General features: G+C 54.6%; 1 protein-coding gene across 2 annotated transcripts in view; it reads left to right on the top strand.

Moving 5' to 3' along the window:
• The window catches only part of SPG11 (SPG11 vesicle trafficking associated, spatacsin), a 36,726-nt gene that overhangs the window by 13,224 nt on the left and 4,354 nt on the right, over positions 1-19,148 (top strand). The window contains exons 17-37 of one of the 2 annotated variants that reach the window (XM_033070441.2): positions 582-688; positions 1,439-1,584; positions 1,906-2,067; positions 2,414-2,480; positions 2,992-3,157; positions 5,373-5,569; positions 6,100-6,208; positions 6,393-6,552; positions 7,262-7,489; positions 7,629-7,829; positions 8,158-8,265; positions 8,758-8,914; positions 9,025-9,239; positions 9,652-10,369; positions 11,761-11,897; positions 12,826-13,024; positions 14,412-14,549; positions 15,100-15,233; positions 16,498-16,605; positions 17,287-17,455; positions 18,932-19,020. In XM_033070441.2, coding sequence (XP_032926332.1) covers positions 582-688; positions 1,439-1,584; positions 1,906-2,067; positions 2,414-2,480; positions 2,992-3,157; positions 5,373-5,569; positions 6,100-6,208; positions 6,393-6,552; positions 7,262-7,489; positions 7,629-7,829; positions 8,158-8,265; positions 8,758-8,914; positions 9,025-9,239; positions 9,652-10,369; positions 11,761-11,897; positions 12,826-13,024; positions 14,412-14,549; positions 15,100-15,233; positions 16,498-16,605; positions 17,287-17,455; positions 18,932-19,020 — 3,715 coding nt within the window. The remainder of the gene's footprint in view (positions 1-581; positions 689-1,438; positions 1,585-1,905; positions 2,068-2,413; positions 2,481-2,991; positions 3,158-5,372; positions 5,570-6,099; positions 6,209-6,392; positions 6,553-7,261; positions 7,490-7,628; positions 7,830-8,157; positions 8,266-8,757; positions 8,915-9,024; positions 9,240-9,651; positions 10,370-11,760; positions 11,898-12,825; positions 13,025-14,411; positions 14,550-15,099; positions 15,234-16,497; positions 16,606-17,286; positions 17,456-18,931; positions 19,021-19,148) is intronic. The other variant, XM_033070442.2, reaches the window with a different exon arrangement.

Here is a 19,148-nt window from a genome sequence, read left to right on the forward strand (position 1 = left end):
TAACAGGAACTCTGGGGTGGTGTGTGAGATTTCCAGCTGGGTTTTGAAGCTTTATCAGATTGTCTTAATAATAATTTGTGTGTCAGTCATGAAAGGAAACAATTACAGCTGTAATTAGTGTAAAGCTATGAGCAATGCAATCCTAAATGAACCAGGACAAGTTGCTCTTCAGAAACTCAGAATTTACAGAATTCAGAAACTTTCTCAAGGAAAGTGTGGGCCGACTCCTGATATGTTCACAGATAAGGACATTGCAGGTTTGCACCTAAACTGGGGTTAGTTGGGATTGAAAGTGGCACCAGTGTTAGGTATTGGAGCTGTTTGAATACTTCCCACTTAATGGATACCTGGCAATTAAAATTTCTGAGCTCTAACTCCAGTCTAACACTGGATTTATATCAGGAATGTAGAAGTGGACCAGAAAAAAAGCCAATAGCTCATTTTGTGTTGTTTGTCCAACCACTTGTGTTTGGCATTTGCACCCACGGGATGCTCCAGATCTTTAGTGCTGTGTTGATCAGGGGTTCCCAATCAGGGGTTCCCAATCCTGCATTTTCACTCTGCTGCTCATTTGTTCCCAGCCTGACCCCTTCAAGCTGCCCTGTGCTGGATGACAAGGAGCTGCAGGAAGCACACCCCTGGTTTGAGTTCCTGGTGCAGTGCCGAGGCGTTGCCAGCAACCCCCGAGGTGGGAACCTCCCTCCAGATGTTCCTGCCCTAGCCCAGGGCTTGGCACAGCTGGATTTAACCTCTGCTCTGCTGCAAACCCTCTGGCCATGGCCAGCCCCTGCCCATCACCCCCTTATCTCTGAAATCTGGATTGTGATTCTGGATTGTGTACAGCTGGAGCTGCACTGAAATATCTGGAGACTGCACAGAAATGACAATTTGTGTGTAATCATCATTACCTCCAGTGCAATTACATTCCCAACAGGTTGGGCAGGAGGAGAATTCACAAGAAAACACACATCCCATTAAAATTAAACCTCCTCTAGTCCCTGTGGTGCATTTTGGTTTCTCTGCCCTTGGATTATGTGTTTGCTTTATTGCTTTGTAGAACTTGTGCCCCTAACTCACTGCACTTCATAAACATTTCATCCTCTGCAGAGTCACACATTAACAAAAGCCAAAAATAATCCCAAGGGAAGCTTTTTTTAGAAGGTGTGGTCAGTGTAGGATAAAGAATTGAACCACTCTAGTGCTGAAGTGTGGGGCTCAGCCCCAGTGGATCTGTGTAGGCAGAGCTGTAATTTGGACAGGGAAAACTTGGTAAAACTTTAGCTCATCTGTGTATAGGCAAAGTGAGGAAAACCTCAACAAAACAGCTAAAGGTAGAAAATTCAGCATTTGTCACAGCCAGAGAACAGCTGTAGTGTGTGATGGATGATTTGATACTGGTTTTGCATGGGATTCAAGGTCACTTCTGTTTCCTTTGCAGATCCCAAGATGATTTTCCAGGCCAGCCTGGCCAATGCTCAGATGCTGATCCCCAGCAGCCAGGGGGGTGTGAGCAGCATCCTGCTGGAGGGCAGGACCCTGCTGGCCCTGGCCACCACAGTCTATGGGCCTGGGGGCATTGACCAGGTACTGACAGGGCTCCTGACCCCCCCTGATCCCCCCCTGACCCCCACCCTGCTGCCCTGTCCTGCCCTCTGGCTCTGACAGATGTCCCCTGAGCCAGAGGGGATGCCCAGGGTGTCTGATCCACTGCAGCCACCTGCAGCACCAGGTGCTGGGGAAGATGGGTGTGCTGCAAATTAAAAGCATTTCACAGGAGAAAAGGTGATGCTTGCTGTGTTGTCACTGCATGCCAGATTCCCCTGATGTAGATTGGCACAGCCCAGAGTTGTTTGTTGTTGCTGAATTCAGTTTCCTCCTGTTTAACTTTGCCTGTTTGCAATGCAGGTCCTTCAGAACGAAGACACAGAAAAACCTCTCAAGAAAGTTGATCCCCAGCTCTTGAAGATGGCCTTGAGCCCTTACCCCAAGCTCAAGGCTGCTCTGTTTCCCTCCTGCACTGCTCATGGGATTTTGCCTCCTGACATCTCTCTGTACCACCTTCTGCAGGTACACCAGGGCTTTTAGCAGGACAGGAGGGGAGGGGAGTTTGTTTGCAGCTAAAACCTGGGGTGGGGCCAGGGCTTGTTCCTGGGGGGTCCTCAGTGAGGAGCTGAAGTTCCCAGCCTCACCCTGAGCTCCTTTGCAGGGTCTCTGTACCCTGGGAGTGAGCAGTGCTGCAGTGGGACAGAGGGATGTTCCTGCAGTGTGCAGTGGGCAAGGGGTTTCATAGTGCAGAAATTGGAATTTAAATTTTAAAATGTTGGTAATGGTAAGAGAATTAGAAATTGAGAGTTACAGGACAGTGGCTTGAAATTCTTCAGCTCCTCAAAATATTTTGTTTCTGATCTTTCAGTCATTAATGCCCTTTGATCCCACGAAATTGTTTGGCTGGCAGTCAACAAACACTCTTGCTGTGTCAGGTATGTCCCTGCCAAGGTTTACCTGCTTCCCTAGCCTGAGCACCTAAAATAAAATACATTCCAGGGGAATTATTTGGCAGATAAATTTACTCAAAAGGCTGTTTCTTTCACAAGAAAAAAAATGTAATTCACAAAAATTGGGTTTTGAACTGGAATTGTAGATTTTTGCAGTAAGCTTTTCACAGGCAGAACTTTTTCTAAATATAAACTAGAAAAACAAAGTTTTCTTTGAAAAGCAAGCTGGGGGGATGCAGCTCTGCTTTTCCAGTGAGCAATGGGACTCAGTGACGTTTTGGATATGCCAAGGTCTGATTTGGAACCACAGCAGTTTGGTTCTGCCCTCGTGTGCTGCAGCTGAAGGGGAATTGCTGGTGTGAACTGTGTCCCACTGACTGTGCTGCTCTCTGTTCCCAGATGGCTGCAGTGAGCTGCCCCACTGACTGTGCTGCTCTCTGTTCCCAGATGGCTGCAGTGAGCTGCCCCCACTGACTGTGCTGCTCTCTGTTCCCAGATGGCTGCAGTGAGCTGCCCCACTTCTCCAGCCCCGAGCTGGTGAGCAGGCACGCCGTGCTGGAGAGCCTGGATTTCCTGTTCTACCTGCAGCACGCGCGCCCCGCCTTCGCCTTCGGCACCTTCCTGGGCCAGCAGCTGGCCAGGAGCAAGAGCCCCAGGCAACTGTGAGTGTCAGCAGGGCCAGGAGCAAGAGCCCCAGGCAGCTGTGAGTGTCAGCAGGGTCAGAAACAAGAGCCCCAGGCAGCTGTGAGTGTGAGCAGGGCCAGGAGCAAGAGCCCCAGGCAGCTGTGAGTGTGAGCAGAGCTAGGAACACGAGCTCCAGGCAGCTGTGAGTGTGAGCAGGGCCAGGAACAAGAGCCCCAGGCAGCTGTGAGTGTGAGCAGAGCTAGGAACACGAGCTCCAGGCAGCTGTGAGTGTGAGCAGGGCCAGGAACAGGAGCCCCAGGCAGCTGTGAGTGTGAGCAGGGCCAGGAGCAAGAGCCCCAGGCAGCTGTGAGTGTGAGCAGGGCCAGGAACAGGAGCCCCAGGCAGCTGTGAGTGTGAGCAGGGCCAGGAGCAAGAGCCCCAGGCAGCTGTGAGTGTGAGCAGGGCCAGGAGCTGGCCAGGAGCAAGAGCCCCAGGCAGCTGTGAGTGTGAGCAGGGCCAGGAGCTGGCCAGGAACAGGAGCCCCAGGCAGCTGTGAGTGTGAGCAGGGTCAGGAACACGAGCCCCAGGCAGCTGTGAGTGTGAGCAGGGCCAGGAACACGAGCCCCAGGCAGCTGTGAGTGTGAGCAGAGCTAGGAACACGAGCCCCAGGCAGCTGTGAGTGTGAGCAGGGCCAGGAACACGAGCCCCAGGCAGCTGTGAGTGTGAGCAGAGCTAGGAACACGAGCCCCAGGTAGGTGTGAGTGTGAGCAGGGCCAGGAACACGAGCCCCAGGCAGCTGTGAGTGTGAGCAGGGTCAGGAACAGGAGCCCCAGGCAGCTGTGAGTGTGAGCAGGGCCAGCTTGACTTGGATTGAATTCAAGCCTTTAGGGAAATTAAAATATATTAAGCCACACAGGCGTCAGGTAGAAGTGTAAGCTTTGGTTTTAATTATTAAGTCACATAGATATAAAGCAGAAGTATTAGTTTTAAGTGAGTAAAAATATGCTTTAAGTGCATTAAGAGAGTAAAAAGCCCTAGAATCCAGTATAAGGTTCAGGCCTGGTTGAAAGTTCAGAAACTTAGCCCCAGACATAACTGAGGAATTGCCTCAGTAAAATCTGCACAAGGGAAGTGAGGAAAATATTCCAGTCAGGTCAAATGTGGGTGGGCTCTTCTTTTAGGAGCCTGAGCCCCTAGATGGCTTTGTAGGAAAATGATGTCCCTTTTCTTGGACATTTCCTGGTGGTGACACTTCTTTGGTTTAATTAGCAAGGCAAGAAATGCACTGGAGGTTGATGGAATGAAATGTTTTGGTTGAAGCTTCAAAATCAGGTGTTCAGAAGGGTACAGTGTCACATCTTACTTGAATACATGAAATTCTCTGTTTAGTGTGGGAATTAGGAGAAATCACTTTGTTTCTGGAGTGTCTGGTTTGTGTATTAGTTACTGTTTGTTTCTCTCCATTGTTTCCACACAGATTGGTTTCTCTTGTGTAAACTGGGGCAGAAGTTGTGTAGAACTGGGGCAGAAAGGGAAACATGAATGTGGAGTGAAGTCATGGTTTAACAGACAGGGACACAGGATTATTTCAGTGGAGAAACCTTTGGGAACATTTTTCTCTTAGCTCCATCTGCAGGTCAGGCTGAGGTTCCTGGTGCTGCAGTGGATTGAGAGCTCTGCAAAGGCTCTCTCTGCTCCAGCTGCTGAGGGGGTGTTCTGTTCATCAGAATACCAATCCCACTAAAATTCCAATTTAGTTTTTGATAAATGTGTTAAATTGCAAACTCTACTCATCACGTGTGAGCCTTCATTCTCACACCCACATTTTTTGTAAATATGAAACTTTGGGCTCATAATCACCTTTGGGGCTGAGGGCTCTGAGGGCTCAGTGAGCTCAGAGTGTGCCTGGGGATCACTGCTGCTGGGCTTGGCTGAGCTCAGCCTGTGTTGCTGTTTCAGGATCCAGGTTAAGCTCAGCCTGTGTTGCTGTTTCAGGATCCAGGCTGAGCTCTCTCTGTGTGTTGGTGTTTCAGGATCCAGGCTGAGCTCTCTCTGTGTGTTGGTGTTTCAGGATCCAGGCTGAGCTCTCCCTGTGTGTGTTGGTGTTTCAGGATCCAGGCTGAGCTCTCCCTGTGCATTGCTGTTACAGGATCCAGGCTGAGCTCAGCCTGTGCATTGCTGTTGCAGGATCCATACTGATCTCTCCCTGTGCATTGCTGTTGCAGGATCCAGACTCAGCTCTCTCTGTTGCAGGGTGCAGCAGGCAGCTCAGCAGGCCCAGGCTCTGGCTCTGTCCTCCCTGGCTGTCCCCTCGGTGGCTGCAGCCTGTGTTTGCTTCCTGGAGCTGCTGGGGCTGGACAGCCTCCGCCTGCGCGTGGCCCTGGCAGCTGCCAGGAGGATTTCCAGCCACAGCACGAGGAGTGAGGCCTCTCTGCACAGGGACTCCCTGGGTAAGCTGTCCTGGTCTGCTCTGGGCATTCCTTGGGAAGAGGAGCAGGGAGGGATGCCAAGGGGCTGCCTGGTGGCTCAGCAGGGCAGTAAAAGCATTTGAGAACTTGGTTGTTCTCTTGTTCCTGCTTTTTTCCTGGTTTTGAAGCTGCATTCTGATCCTGTCCTGTCAAACAAGGCAGGAGCTGACCCAGGCTCTATCAGGATCTCACAGACACTGTCCACAGCTGCCCAGGACTGATATCAGTGAGCTTCAGTTGTAGTAACATTACAGAGAGTTAAACAAAGCCACTGCCAAGTCTCCTTTCTCTTTCCTATTTGAAAACTGTCTTACAGTTCCTGTCTTACACCTGCAGGGAGATCAGAGCTGTGGGGAGATTAAATTTATCCTGGAAATAACTTCAGAAAGTTGAATTTCTAACTCTAGGGCCACAGGTGTCTGCTTTCCCAACTAGGGAGCTTCTGGTACTCTTGGAAATGCTGCCCTGGCCCTGATCCCAATGGCAGCTCAGGATTCTGTTCTTTCAAACAGTTGAGAAGTTCACAAAGTTGGCTGAGGGTGAGAAAGCAGCAGCAGCAGCAGTTCTGACCTCCTTGGAAGAGGCTTTCTGGGATGCCATTGAGCAGCAAGGAATAAAGAGGTGAGAGCAGCCTGCTTGGAGGGGATGGAGGGGAATGGAGGCTGGGCACCGACTTTGGTGATCTGTGTCAGTACCAGCACACAGGGCAGGGTGGGCAGGGCTGCTGGCTCACAGGGTCACTGCTGTGAGCATCTGCTGCAAATCCTGCATTCCCTGCATCTGAGGCTCTCTCCCTGCCATGCAGGACCTGCAGTGGCTCCAGGAGGCAGTGGGCCTTGGTGATGCAGTTCTGCCAGCTGCATGGCCTGGAGCTGAGCACCTCCTTCCTCAGGGAATGTGCCAGATCCAACGAGTGGCTGCAGTTCCTCCTCCAGGCCCAGCTCTACGGCCACCAGCCAGCCCAGGTGAGCTCTGTGCCCTGACCTGGCTCTGGAGCCAGGGGAGATCCCAGTGTGGAGGCAGCAGGAGCCTCAGCAGCTCCTGGCTTTTGGTTCTCTCAGGGTATTGATACCCTTGGGCTGTGGTAGCCCTTCCCTTGCAGCCACACTTGTAAATTTAATTTAAACTCAAGTAGTTACTGCTTTTTTTAATGGAAGAGTTACCAGGTATTCAGTGTGAGTTGTAATAAAGCCACTCATCTTTCCTTTTAAAACTCAATTTAGTATTTTGGTAAAGATACTTAAACTTTTGAGAATCCAAATTTTCCGCCTTGGGTTTGGAACATGATTTAAAAATTAATAAAATACTCCAATAAAAGCAATTGGGAGAAGTCATGTGAGGAAATTAACTGGGTAATTCCAGATAAGATGATGCTTAGCAGGCCTGGGATTTTAACTTGGATCTCTTTGTTGTTTTGGAGAATCTGTAACTCCACAAAAGCACCCAGGCAGAGCCTTTTCATGCTCTGCTGCTGCACTGCAAGAGAGAACAGAGCTGAGCCTGTCTAGGAGACATTTGAGCTCCAACCTTTCATTAGAATAATTCACACCTCCAGAGCCCTTTGTCCCCTCTAGATCTCCAAAGCTGTTCTAAGAACTGAATTTGAGGAATGTTTTGTGTTCAGTGCTTCCATCCTCTCAGCTTGACAAGGTTTTGTTGCTGTTTTCCCAACAGGTCCTTCCCCTCCTGCAGGATTTCCCTGCTGTGGTCCAGGATCACCTGGGGCTGGCCCTGGGCAGGCTGCTGAGTGCTGAGCCTGGTGCTGCTGGCAGGGGCTGTGCAGGGAGCCTGTTCCAGGTGCTGCTGCAGTGCCAGGAGAGCCCCAGCCCCTGCTGGGACCTGCTGAACGAGGGGCTCCGTGCTCAGGCCCCCATCCTCAGCGTGCTGGCAGCCTGCTGCCCTGTGAGTCTGCACTTGGAACAGCAACTGGCACAGCTCCAGAGCCTGGCACAGCTCCAGAGCCTGGGGCTGCTCACTCTGCTCTGGGCTCACTGTGCTGGCCGTGCCCCTCTCACCAAACCCTCCCCTGTGGTGTTTGCAGGGTGCAAACCTCATCTCCTGCCTCTGTGTTTGGATCCTCACATCTGTGGACGAGGCCACCAGGGCTGAGGTGACCTCCCACAGCCCGAGCTGGCCACAGAGCCCCCAGTGGGACCTGCAGGACCTTGCTGTCATCTGGAAAGTCTTCTTGAGGAAGCAAAAGAGTAAAACACTTCTCCGTGGCTTCCAGCTCTTTTTAAAGGTGAGAGAATTGGTTTCAGGGGTGTGTTTGATGTCTCACACCTTCCTGGCCTGTAAATCCCTCTGTGTCTTGCTTTGTGCCAAGGATAAATAATCTGGCTGTCCACTGAAATTCCCAGTCAAGCTGGAAGTTCTTCCAATTACCACAGATCTGTAGATCCTACATCGACCTCACATGCGATTTTAATAAATTAAAAATTCATTGTTCTGCTGCTGAGGAAGACAGGTTCTGCATTTATTGAATGAAAAATTAGATGATTTTTCAAAGTATTATTTATTTATTGAGGTACTTTTGGGAATTTGTTATAATCTGGTTTTGTGTCTTAAAGGATTCCCCTTTGCTGCACATCCTGGAGATGTATGAACTGTGCATGAACTGGAAAAAGTACGACCAAGCGAAAACCAAGCTGGACAAATTTCAGGAAAGCCTCACCCAAGTAAGGAAATGAATTTTCTCTGGATGTCATTGCTGGGATTTAGCAGTTCAGAGGAGCAGAGTGGTGTCACCCAGTGAAACATTGTCCCTCAATGCAGTGTTTTAACACTTTAATCCTTTCCTTCCCATGCCAGTTTTGTGGCACTGATGCTCCCTGTCAGGAGTGGTTTTACACTCCCTGTCAGGAGTGGTTTTCAGGCTCAGGCAGCTCAGTTCCCTTCCCTTCAGGAGCAGATCCAGCAGTGACAGAGACTGTTTGTCTCCCATTAATCCTGTCTGGCCACTGCTGATCCATCCCCTCTCCTGTCCCTTGGCCACCAGCAGGACCTGGTGTCACCCTGCTGTGGCACATTCGGCTCCAGCACACCTGGGGGTGGCAGCTCCTGGCTCCTTGGGGAAGGACACAGCTGGTGCCCCTTCCATTCCTGCTGCCAGCCCAGGGCCCAGCTGCCCTGCAGGAGAAGGGACACTGACCTGAGCCCTTGTCCCACAGCTGGCAGCTGCAGGAGCAGCCCCCGAGGTGCCGCTGCCCTGGGTGGAGTCGCAGGCGCTGTTCGTCCTGCAGCTGATGCTGCAGCAGTGCCACACTCAGTACGAGCTGGGCAAGCTCCTGCAGCTCCTGGCTGCAGCACAGAACCTCCTGCTGGATGGTGAGGACACAGGAACCCCACCCCTGTGGCAGGGCTGGCTCCTGAGGGAGGCTCAGCCTTGCCTGGGGTCAGGGCCAGCTCTCCTGAGCTCTCTGTTCTCTCTGTCCCAGGTCCCTACGTGAGGAGGCTCTGTGCCCTCAGCGAGGCCCTGAGGGACTCCTCCATCCCCATCAGCCCCTCCATCCTGAGCCCCTGCAGCCTGCAGGCGTTCCAGGGCGAGTGCAGCTCCATCCTGCAGCAGCTGCAGGAGCAGGGGCTGTTCAGCCTGGCTCGGGAGGTGGCAGCCCTGGCTGAGCTGCCCGTGGACAGCGTTGTCACACACGAGGTACAGTGCACTTAGGGACAGTCACCTCTTCCTGCTCAGAATTGGGGATGTGACTTCTCAGCCTTCCTGAAACATTGATTTTTGTTGGGTAATGTTTTATTTTAAATGTAAGTGCAGCAAACATTCTGGCTGTAAGTGCTGAGCTGCAGGGTACAGGACCACTGTCCTTATTCTCTTAGTGTTTTTATTTGTATGCCATCAGTTTTATCTGGGGGGAAACACAGGTGAGCTTGTCCATCAGGGGGTGGAACAAGATGATTTTTCAGGTCCCTTCCAACCCAAACCAATTCTGTGACTTGTTGCATATTGTGGCATTTACCCAAGTGCAGTGTTTCAGTGCTGGCCATCCTGTGTGTGTCAGAATTTTCTTTCTTGGAAAGATAATTGTGATAAACCTCTGTGGATTTTACAGGTTCTGAGAGACCTCCATCATTTAAGAGACACTGGACAGTGGCATCAAACCCAGACAAGAGCTGAGTTCTGGAAAAAGTGCAACGACACCTTCACCAAACATTGCATCTGCAGCCGAGCCGCGGCCGCGTTCTTCTTCCACCAGGCCAAGCACGTGTGGGAGGCCCCGGGGCAGGAGAAGACAACCAGCAGCATGGAGAGGCAGCTGCTGCTCACCCTGGCTGGGCACTGGCTGGCCCAGGAGCCCGGGGTGGCCGTGCAGGAGCTGGAGGAGGTGGAGAAGCAGATCTGGCTGTGCCGCATCGCCCGGCAGGTGCTGGCGGCCGAGGGCTCGGGGCAGAGCCCGTGTCCCAGCCCTGCCAACCTGGGGACAGAGCTGTCCTTTGCCAGCCTGGCTCAGCAGTTCTCCTTTGCCAAGCTGCCAGCCCTGAACACGGCCAGGCTCTGCAGGCTGGAGGCTCTGGCTCAGGGGGAGCCCCAGACGGCGCTGGGGGCCGCAGAGCGGGCAGCGCTGGCCGCGCTCGTGGGGACCCTGCTGGACGAGGGCAGCGTGCACGAGGCCACCCGGGCCTGCCACTACTTCCAGCTGTGGCACAGGGACGTGTCCCTGGTGCTGCACTGCAGGGCCCTGGCCTCGGGGGAGGCCGGGCTGGAGCAGCTGCAGCCCGAGGTGCAGGCTGTGCTGGGCAGAGCGGGGCCGGCCGAGGGCAGCGCCAGCGGTGAGTGACCGAGTCCTGCCAGGGGCTGCAGGGCCTTCTTCTGTCCTGCCAGGGACTGCACTGCCTTCTTCTGTCCTGTCAGGGACTGCACTGCCTTCCTGTGTCCTGCCAGGGACTGCACTGCCTTCCTGTGTCCTGCCAGGGACTGCAGGGCCTTCCTGTGTCCTGTCAGGGACTGCAGGGCCTTCCTGTGTCCTGTCAGGGACTGCAGGGCCTTCCTGTGTCCTGTCAGGGACTGCAGTGCCTTCCTGTGTCCTGTCAGGGACTGCAGGGCCTTCCTGTGTCCTGTCAGGGACTGCAGTGCCTTCCTGTGTCCTGCCAGGGACTGCAGGGCCTTCTTCTGTCCTGCCAGGGACTGCAGGGCTTTCCTGTGTCCTGTCAGGGACTGCAGGGCTTTCCTGTCCTGTCAGGGACTGCAGGGCTTTCCTGTGTCCTGTCACCTGCACTGCCTTCCTCTGTCCTGCCAGGGACTGCAGGGCTTTCCTGTGTCCTGCCAGGGACTGCAGGGCCTTCCTCTGTCCTGTCACCTGCACTGCCTTCTTCTGTCCTGCCAGGGGCTGCAGGGCCTTCTTCTGTCCTGCCAGGGACTGCAGGGCTTTCCTGTGTCCTGTCAGGGACTGCAGGGCCTTCCTCTGTCCTGCCAGGGACTGCAGTGCCTTCCTGTCCTGCCACCTCTCCTGCCTTCTGTCCTGTCACCTGCACTGCCTTCCTGTCCTGTCACCTCCCTTGCCTCCCTCTGTCCTGTCCTCTCCCAAAACCTCTGCAGAAATCCCCTCTCTCTCTGTCCCTGCTGCAGGAGTGCTCTCCTGGGGGCTTTGGAGCTTTGCTGCCCTGTGAGCTGCAGGCTGGGAGCTCTGGGTGCAAACATCCTCACCCTTCCCTTTGCTTTAGCTCTCAGTGCTGGCCCAGTAAAGCAGCTCTGGGCTTTATCCCTGTTCCTCCCTTTACAAAACACACTCTACTAATTTGGTTTTTTAGCCAAAGCAAGGAAATGCTTTAATTAATACATTTAATACATTGTGCATTATGAAGGGTTTAGTGTTCCTTGTTTAATAGCAAGGCTGAGAATGTTTATGTGTAAAGTTCTCTGCATGTCTGTGAGGTCTGAGTTTCAGCTGGAACATCCCTTTCTAATACTGATGTGTAAAGCTGAATAGACACACAAGGGCATTAATGAATCCTAACTCAATCTTACACTTAGGAATTTTATATCTGAGATATTATTGGGGGTATTTGTGTTCTGTTACATTGCTTGTACCCTGAAACAAACCATAGGGATCAAGAGCTCAGTTTTCAGAGACTGAGGTGTTAAAATCTGCTGTGGATTTTGGGAGCCTTGCCCTGGGGTTTGTGTGCCTGTATGAGACAGGAATTGATGGTTTTGTTGGCAGCAGGCAGCCTGGAGGACTGGACCCCCCTGGGCTGTGGGGATGACGCCGTGGTGGCAGCACTGAAGGCTCTGGCAGAGGAATGTGTCCATGGCAGGGGCTACTGCAGGCAGGTGCTGTGCCTGTACGAGCTGGCCCAGGTGAGCCAGGGCAGGGCTGGGGCTGGGCTGCTGGGGCTGGGCTGCTGGGGCTGGGCTGGGCTGCTGGGGCTGGGCTGCTGGGACTGAGCTGCTGGGGCTGGGCTGCTGGGACTGAGCTGCTGGGAATGGGCTGGGCTGCTGGGGCTGGGCTGCTGGGAATGGGCTGCTGGGAATGGGCTGCTGGGAATGGGCTGGGCTGCTGGGACTGGGCTGCTGGGGCTGGGATTTTGGGTATACTCTGAGTGGGATTTTGGGTGCTCCTGCAGGAATGAGCTGTTCCTTTGGGGAGGTGGCAGGGGTCAGGGATACTGTGACTGGGATTTTGGGTGCTGTGACTGGGATTTTGGGTGATTTTCGTGATTTTGGGTGTTGTGCAGGAGCTGGGCTGCTCTTTTGAGGAGGTATAAGGGTGCTGTGACTGGGAATTTGGGTACTCTGGCTGGGATTTTGGGTCCTGTGACTGGGATTTTGGGTGTTCTGCAGGAGCTGGGCTGCTCCTTTGGGAGATGTCAGGGATGCTGTGACTGGGATTTTGGGTGCTCCAACTGTGATTTTGGGTGCTGTGACTGGGATTTTGGGTGATTTTGGATGTTCTGCAGGAGCTGGGCTGCTCCTTTGGGGAGGTGTCGGGGGTCAGGGATGTTGTGACTGGGATTTTGAGTGATTTGGGGTGATTTTGGGTGTTGTGCAGGAGCTGGGCTGCTCCTTTGGGGACATGTCAGGGATGCTGTGACTGGGAATTTGGATACTCTGGGATTTTGGGTGCTGTGACTGGGATTTTGGGTGATTTTGGCTGTTCTGCAGGAGCTGGGCTGCTCCTTTGGGGACATGTCAGGGATGCTGTGACTGGGAATTTGGATACTCTGGGATTTTGGGTGCTGTGACTGTGATTTTGGGTGCTGTGACTGGGATTTTGGGTGTTGTGCAGGAGCTGGGCTGCTCCTTTGGGGAGGTGTCAGCTCGGGACCCCCAGGAGGTGCTGGGGGCCATCCTGGCGCGCCGGGGGCCGGAGCGTGGCCGCAGAGCCCAGGCCTTCATCAGCTGCCAGGGACTGTCCCCTGCCACTGTGGCACCCCTGCTGGCCCAGCAGATCACCCAGGAGCTGCTGGCCTCAGCCCAGGGCAAAGGTTTGTGTGGGCTTGGTGTCTGTGTGGGGAAAAGGTGGGGACACACCTGGGCTGGGGTTGGGCTCTGAGGGGGGAATTGTGTCCCCAAACCCTGCACTCCCAGCTGGGGTTGGGCTCTGAGGGGGGATTTGTGTCCCCAAACCCTGCACTCCCAGCTGGGGTTGGGCTCTGAGCTCTCTCTGTGTCCCCAAACCCTGCACTCCCAGCTGGGGCTGGGCTCTGGGCTCTCTCTGTGTCCCCAAACCCTGCACTCCCAGCTGGGGTTGGGCTCTGGGGGTGGATTTGTGTCCCCAAACCCTGCACTGCCCGCTGGGGCTGGGCTCTGGCTGGGATTTGTGTCCCCAAACCCTGCACTCCCAGCTGGGGTTGGGCTCTGGGGGGAATTTGTGTCCCCAAACCCTGCACTCCCAGCTGGGGTTGGGCTCTGGCTGGGATTTGCGTCCCCAAACCCTGCACTCCCAGCTGGGGTTGGGCTCTGGGCTCTCTCTGTGTCCCCAAACCCTGCACTCCCAGCTGGGGTTGGGCTCTGGGGGGGGATTTGTGTCCCCAAACCCTGCACTCCCAGCTGGGGTTGGGCTCTGACTGGGATTTGTGTCCCCAAACCCTGCACTCCCAGCTGGGGTTGGGCTCTGAGGAGGGATTTGTGTCCCCAAACCCTGCACTCCCAGCTGGGGTTGGGCTCTGGGCTCTCTCTGTGTCCCCAAACCCTGCACTCCCAGCTGGGGTTGGACTCTGAGGGGGAATTTGTGTCCCCAAACCCTGCACTCCCAGCTGGGGTTGGGCTCTGGGGGGGAATTTGTGTCCCCAAACCCTGCACTCCCAGCTGGGGTTGGGCTCTGGGCTCTCTCTGTGTCCCCAAACCCTGCACTCCCAGCTGGGGTTGGACTCTGAGGGGGAATTTGTGTCCCCAAACCCTGCACTCCCAGCTGGGGTTGGGCTCTGGGCTCTCTCTGTGTCCCCAAACACAGAGTTAGTTACTCCTGTGCCCAGTGTGGTGTTGCAGTAGTTAAGGTTGTATTTTTATGGACATAAATTTAATATTGTTTTTTAAAAAGGGATTTTTAAAACTGTGGTCTTTGCTGCCCCACATCATCTGATTTAGGAATATCATGTGCATTTCCCTGGGTAAAGCAGGACAAAAGGTTTTCCCCTTTCTTTTTCCTTTGGGAAGTGAGGGGCAGCTGTGTGGTTGTCCAGTAGGATTTTGTTGGGGTGAACTGGCAGAAAAGTATTTTCTGATTATTAAGTTTAATCAGTGACACTCAGAGTGTCTTTAGGAGTGTCATCCCAAGGCCTCAGCCAGTCTGGGTGGTGTCAGATTGGTTTGTTAATTAGTGATAATGAACAGCACAGGTGGCAGTGCTGACATGACTCTCTCTGGCCACAGGGCAGAAGCAGCTTTGGAACCCTGCAGTGGAGAGCCAGGCCCTGCTGCAGCTTGCCAAGCTGTGCCAGGACCACACCTTGGTTGGGATGAAGCTGCTGGATAAAATCTCCTCTGTGCCCCGTGGGGAGCTGTCCTGCAGTGAGTAAATCCTGGAGTAACCTGTGAGGAGCTGACCTGGCTCCAGCTCTGCTGCTCATCTCAGATTTCAGTTCAGTGGGTAGGGCTGAGGCTGTGCACAGCAGATAAAGGTGCTGCTTAAGGGTTTGTTTTCCAAACAAAATTCAGAGTTTTGTGCTAAGCAAGAGCTGGGAAATGCAGTCAGGGAGTGACCTGAGCTGCCATGGTGGGGACAGTGTGACTTTGTTTGTACTGATCACACTTAGAAACTGAATTTTTCAAACCCAAGTGCAAACTCGTGCCCTTCCTTTTCCTAAAGCAGAGCTGGCAGTGCAGGGATGATGTGTTACACATTTTGTGTCCTCACAGAGAATAATTTCTGTAACTGATGGATTTTTCTCTTTAGATTTTTCTCTTTAACTAAAAACCAAGCTGTGCTAAACCACGACAATTTGTCAGCTTTTGCTGGGGGAGGCTGGAAGTTCTGTGCTTTGTGTTCTGCCTTTTGGAGAGGGCAATAATTCACTTCCTCAGCCTTGAAGTGAAACACCAGAATTCTTCTGCTCCTCAGTCACAGAGCTGCTGATCCTGGCCCACAGCTGCTTCAGCCTGACGTGCCACATGGAGGGGATCACGCGGGTGCTGCAGGCGGCTCGGCTGCTCACCGAGGAGCACCTGGCTCCCAGGGAGGAGTACGGGCTGCTGGTGGGTGCTGGGGGGACTGGGGGGGACTGGGGTGAGTGCTGGGGATGTCTGGGGTGCTGCTGGTGGGTGCTGGGGGGAATGGGGGGGCTGTGGGGCTGGGGGTGAGTGCTGGGAGGGCTGGGGGGGACTGGGGTGAGTGCTGGGGGAGCTGGGGGGGACTGGGGGGGCTGTGGGGCTGGGGGTGAGTGCTGGGAATGCCTGGGGTGCTGCTGGGGGGGACTGGGGGGACTAGGGGTGAGTGCTGGGGGGACTGGGGGTGTCTGGGGAGCTGGGGGTGAGTGCTGGGAATGTCTGGGGTGCTGCTGGTGGGTGCTGGGGGGGCTGGGGGTGAGTGCTGGTGGGTGCTGGGGGGATTGGGAGTGTCTGTGAGGGTGCTGGGGGGGATGAGGGGGCTGGGGGAGCTGGGGGTGAGTGCTGGGGGGCTGCTGGTGGTTGCTGGGGAGACTGGGGGTGTCTTTGGGAGTGCTGGGGGGATTGGGAGTGTCTGTGGGGGTGCTGGGGGGGATGAGGGAGCTGGGGGGGCTGGGGGTGAGTGCTGGGGGGCTGCTGGTGGGTGCTGGGGGGGCTGGGGGGGTGCTGGTGGGGGCTGAGGGGCTGGGGGTGAGTACTGGTGGGTGCTGGGGGGGATGAGGGGGCTGGGGGAGCTGGGGGTGAGTGCTGGGGGGACTGGGGCTGTCTGGGGGTGAGTGCTGGGGGTGTCTGGGGGCTGCTGGTGGGTGCTGGGGGGCTGGGAGTGTCGGGGTGAATGCTGGGGATGTCTAGGGGTGTCTGTGGGGCTGGGGGGCTGCTGGGGAGTACTGGGAGGCTGGGGGTGCCTGTGAGGCTGGGGTCTGCCCAGGGAGGCTGCTGCAGAGTGCTGGGGATCTGCCTAAGGGGCTGTCCCTGCCCAGGGGTGATTCCCATGCTGGGACAACGTGCTGCTCTGGGGCACTGGGCTGTTGGGCATCTCCAGCTGGTGCCCTGGAGGAGCTGCTGGAGCCTGGGATGTGCCCAGGGCTGTCAGTGCTGGAGCTTCCCTGCATTTCCCTGAGCTGAAGCTGAGCCCTTGCAGCTCTGAGGGGCTCTAAGCAGCACTCTGGGCTGCTCTGGGATCCCCCAGGGCAGTGCTGTGCCCTGCCTGTGTGCCCTGGCTGTGTGCCCTGGCTGTGTGCCCTGGCTGTGTGCCCTGCCTGTGTGCCCTGCCTGTGTGCCCTGGCTGCCTGCCCTGGCTGCCCTGGCAGGGGCTGTGCCCTCCTGCAGCTCTGAGGTGCCCTGGTGCCCCCAGGTGCGCCTGCTGACGGGCATTGGCAGGTACAATGACATGAGCTACATCTTTGAGCTGCTGCACCACAAACAGCACTTCGAGGTGCTCATGAGGAAGAAGCTGGACCCGGTACGTGAGGGGGTGGTGGCTGCTGCTCCCTCAGGCTGGGGCTGGCTGGGATTTCACCTCCTGGGTGCAGGGATTGAGAGTCAGCTTTCACTGAATAAATCAGTGCTGGGCCTTATTCTCATTTTAGTTGAACCATTTTTTCCTAATTAGTTCAGGGCTACGAGAGCAGCGTTGAAACTTAAACTTGGCATTGTCAGAGATTTCACATCCTGCTTTGCTTTTATTTGCAGTTTAAGTTTCATGGGGGGTTTTAAAAATCATAAATGTCCATAGCATTGTTTAAGTGAGTCATAAAGAAATGCCACATTTGGAGATTTGTGTGTAAAGAGATTTGGATTGGAATATGGATTTTCACACCTGGCTGAGCGTGGGGCTGAGGCTGCTCTTGGCTTTTGGGGTGTGATGGTCCCTTTGTGGGAGATGTGGCCTGTGGTGGGTGCAGGAGGTGTGATGGTCACTTTGTGGGAGATGTGGCCTGTGGTGGGTGCAGGAGGTGTGATGGTCCCTTTGTGGGAGATGTGGCCTGTGCTGGGTGCAGGAGGTGGCCCAGGAGGTGTGATGGTCCCTTTGTGGGAGATGTGGCCTGTGGTGGGAGCAGGAGGTGTGATGGTCACTTTGTGGGAGATGTGGCCTGTGCTGGGTGCAGGAGGGGCCAGAGGCTGCTCAGTGTCTCTGTGGCAGAGTGGGACGCTGAAGGCAGCCCTGCTGGACTACACCAAGCGCTGCCGGCCCGGGGACAGCGAGAAGCACAACATGATCGCCCTGTGCTTCAGCATGTGCAGAGAGATCGGCCAGAACCACGAGGCTGCTGCCTGCACACAGCTCAGGCTCATCGGGAGCCAGCCCTGGGGTCAGTGGGGACGGGAGGGGAGGGGGGGCTGCTCTGTGTGTCTGTGTGTGTGTCTGTGTGTGTGTCTGTGTGTGTGTCTGTGTGTGTGTCTGTGTGTGTGTCTGTGTGTGTGTGTCTGTGTGTGTGTGTCTGTGTGTGTGTGTCTGTGTGTGTGTGTCTGTGTGTGTGTGTCTGTGTGTGTGTGTCTGTGTGTGTCTCTGTGTGTGTGTCTGTGTGTGTGTCTGTGTGTGTGTCTGTGTGTGTGTCTGTGTGTCCTGGAGCTGCTCTGTGTCTGTGTGTGTGTGTGTGTGTGTCCTGGAGCTGCTCTGTGTGTCTCTGTGTGTGTGTCTGTGTGTGTGTGTCTGTGTGTGTGTGTCTGTGTGTGTGTCTGTGTGTGTGTCTGTGTGTGTGTCTCTGTGTGTGTGTCTGTGTGTGTGTCTGTGTGTGTGTTTGTGTGTCCTGGAGCTGCTCTGTGTGTCTGTGTGTGTGTCCGTGTGTCCTGGAGCTGCTCTGTGTCTCTGTGTCTGTGTGTGTGTCTGTGTGTCCTGGAGCTGCTCTGTGTCTGTGTGTGTGTCTGTGTGTCCTGGAGCTGCTCTGTGTGTCTGTGTGTGTGTCTGTGTGTCCTGGAGCTGCTCTGTGTGTCTGTGTGTGTGTTTGTGTGTGTGTCTGTGTGTCCTGGAGCTGCTCTGTGTGTCTGTGTGTGTGTTTGTGTGTGTGTCTGTGTGTCCTGGAGCTGCTCTGTGTGTCTGTGTGTGTGTTTGTGTGTGTGTCTGTGTGTCCTGGAGCTGCTCTGTGTGTCTGTGTGTGTGTCCGTGTGTCCTGGAGCTGCTCTGTGTCTGTGTGTGTGTCTGTGTGTGTGTCTGTGTGTGTGTCTGTGTGTCCTGGAGCTGCTCTGTGTCTGTGTGTGTGTCTGTGTGTGTGTCTGTGTGTGTGTGTCTGTGTGTCCTGGAGCTGCTCTGTGTGTGTGTGTGTCTGTGTGTGTGTCTGTGTGTCCTGGAGCTGCTCTGTGTGTCTGTGTGTCTGTGTGTCCTGGAGCTGCTCTGTGTCTGTGTGTGTGTTTGTGTGTCTGTATGTCCTGGAGCTGCTCTGTGTGTCTGTGTGTGTGTCTGTGTGTCCTGGAGCTGCTCTGTGTCTGTGTGTCCTGGAGCTGCTCTGTGTGTCTGTGTGTGTGAGCTCTGCAGCCAGGGCTGTGAGAACAGCAACACCAGGAGCTGTGCCAGGCGATTTCTGAATGGATCTGGCAATGGTCAGTGCTGGCATCTGCCACAAATGTGTGCTTGGGGTTTCTTTCCAGCCTCCAATCTCTCAGCCAGGCTCCAGCACAGCTTGGCTCCATTAACTGAGCAGGCAGTGTGTTTTTAATAGACACATTTTGGATCAGTTTGTTGGTGCTTTATGAGACAACACCAGGGACAGACTTGGCACTGGGAGGGAGTTTTGAACTTACTTTGTCACCTTTGTAAATAATTGGTTATTCCTTCTTTTTTCCTGTTTCAGAGGAGTCTCTTCAGGATGTTGCAAATTTAAAGAAGCTGCTGCTGAAAGCTCTGACTCTCTTCATTGATGCAGCAGAAAGTTACTCCAAGGTAAAGGGAGGTGGAATGGAATGGAATGACTTGTGGGCAGCAGTGGGAGCACACACAGAGCAGCCTGGGGAGGGTGTGCAGCCCTGGCCCAGTGCAGGAGGGATCTGTGTCTCTGCAGCCCAGCAGCA

The sequence above is a fragment of the Catharus ustulatus genome, chromosome 12 (assembly GCF_009819885.2).
Source record: "Catharus ustulatus isolate bCatUst1 chromosome 12, bCatUst1.pri.v2, whole genome shotgun sequence".
NCBI lineage: Eukaryota > Metazoa > Chordata > Aves > Passeriformes > Turdidae > Catharus > Catharus ustulatus.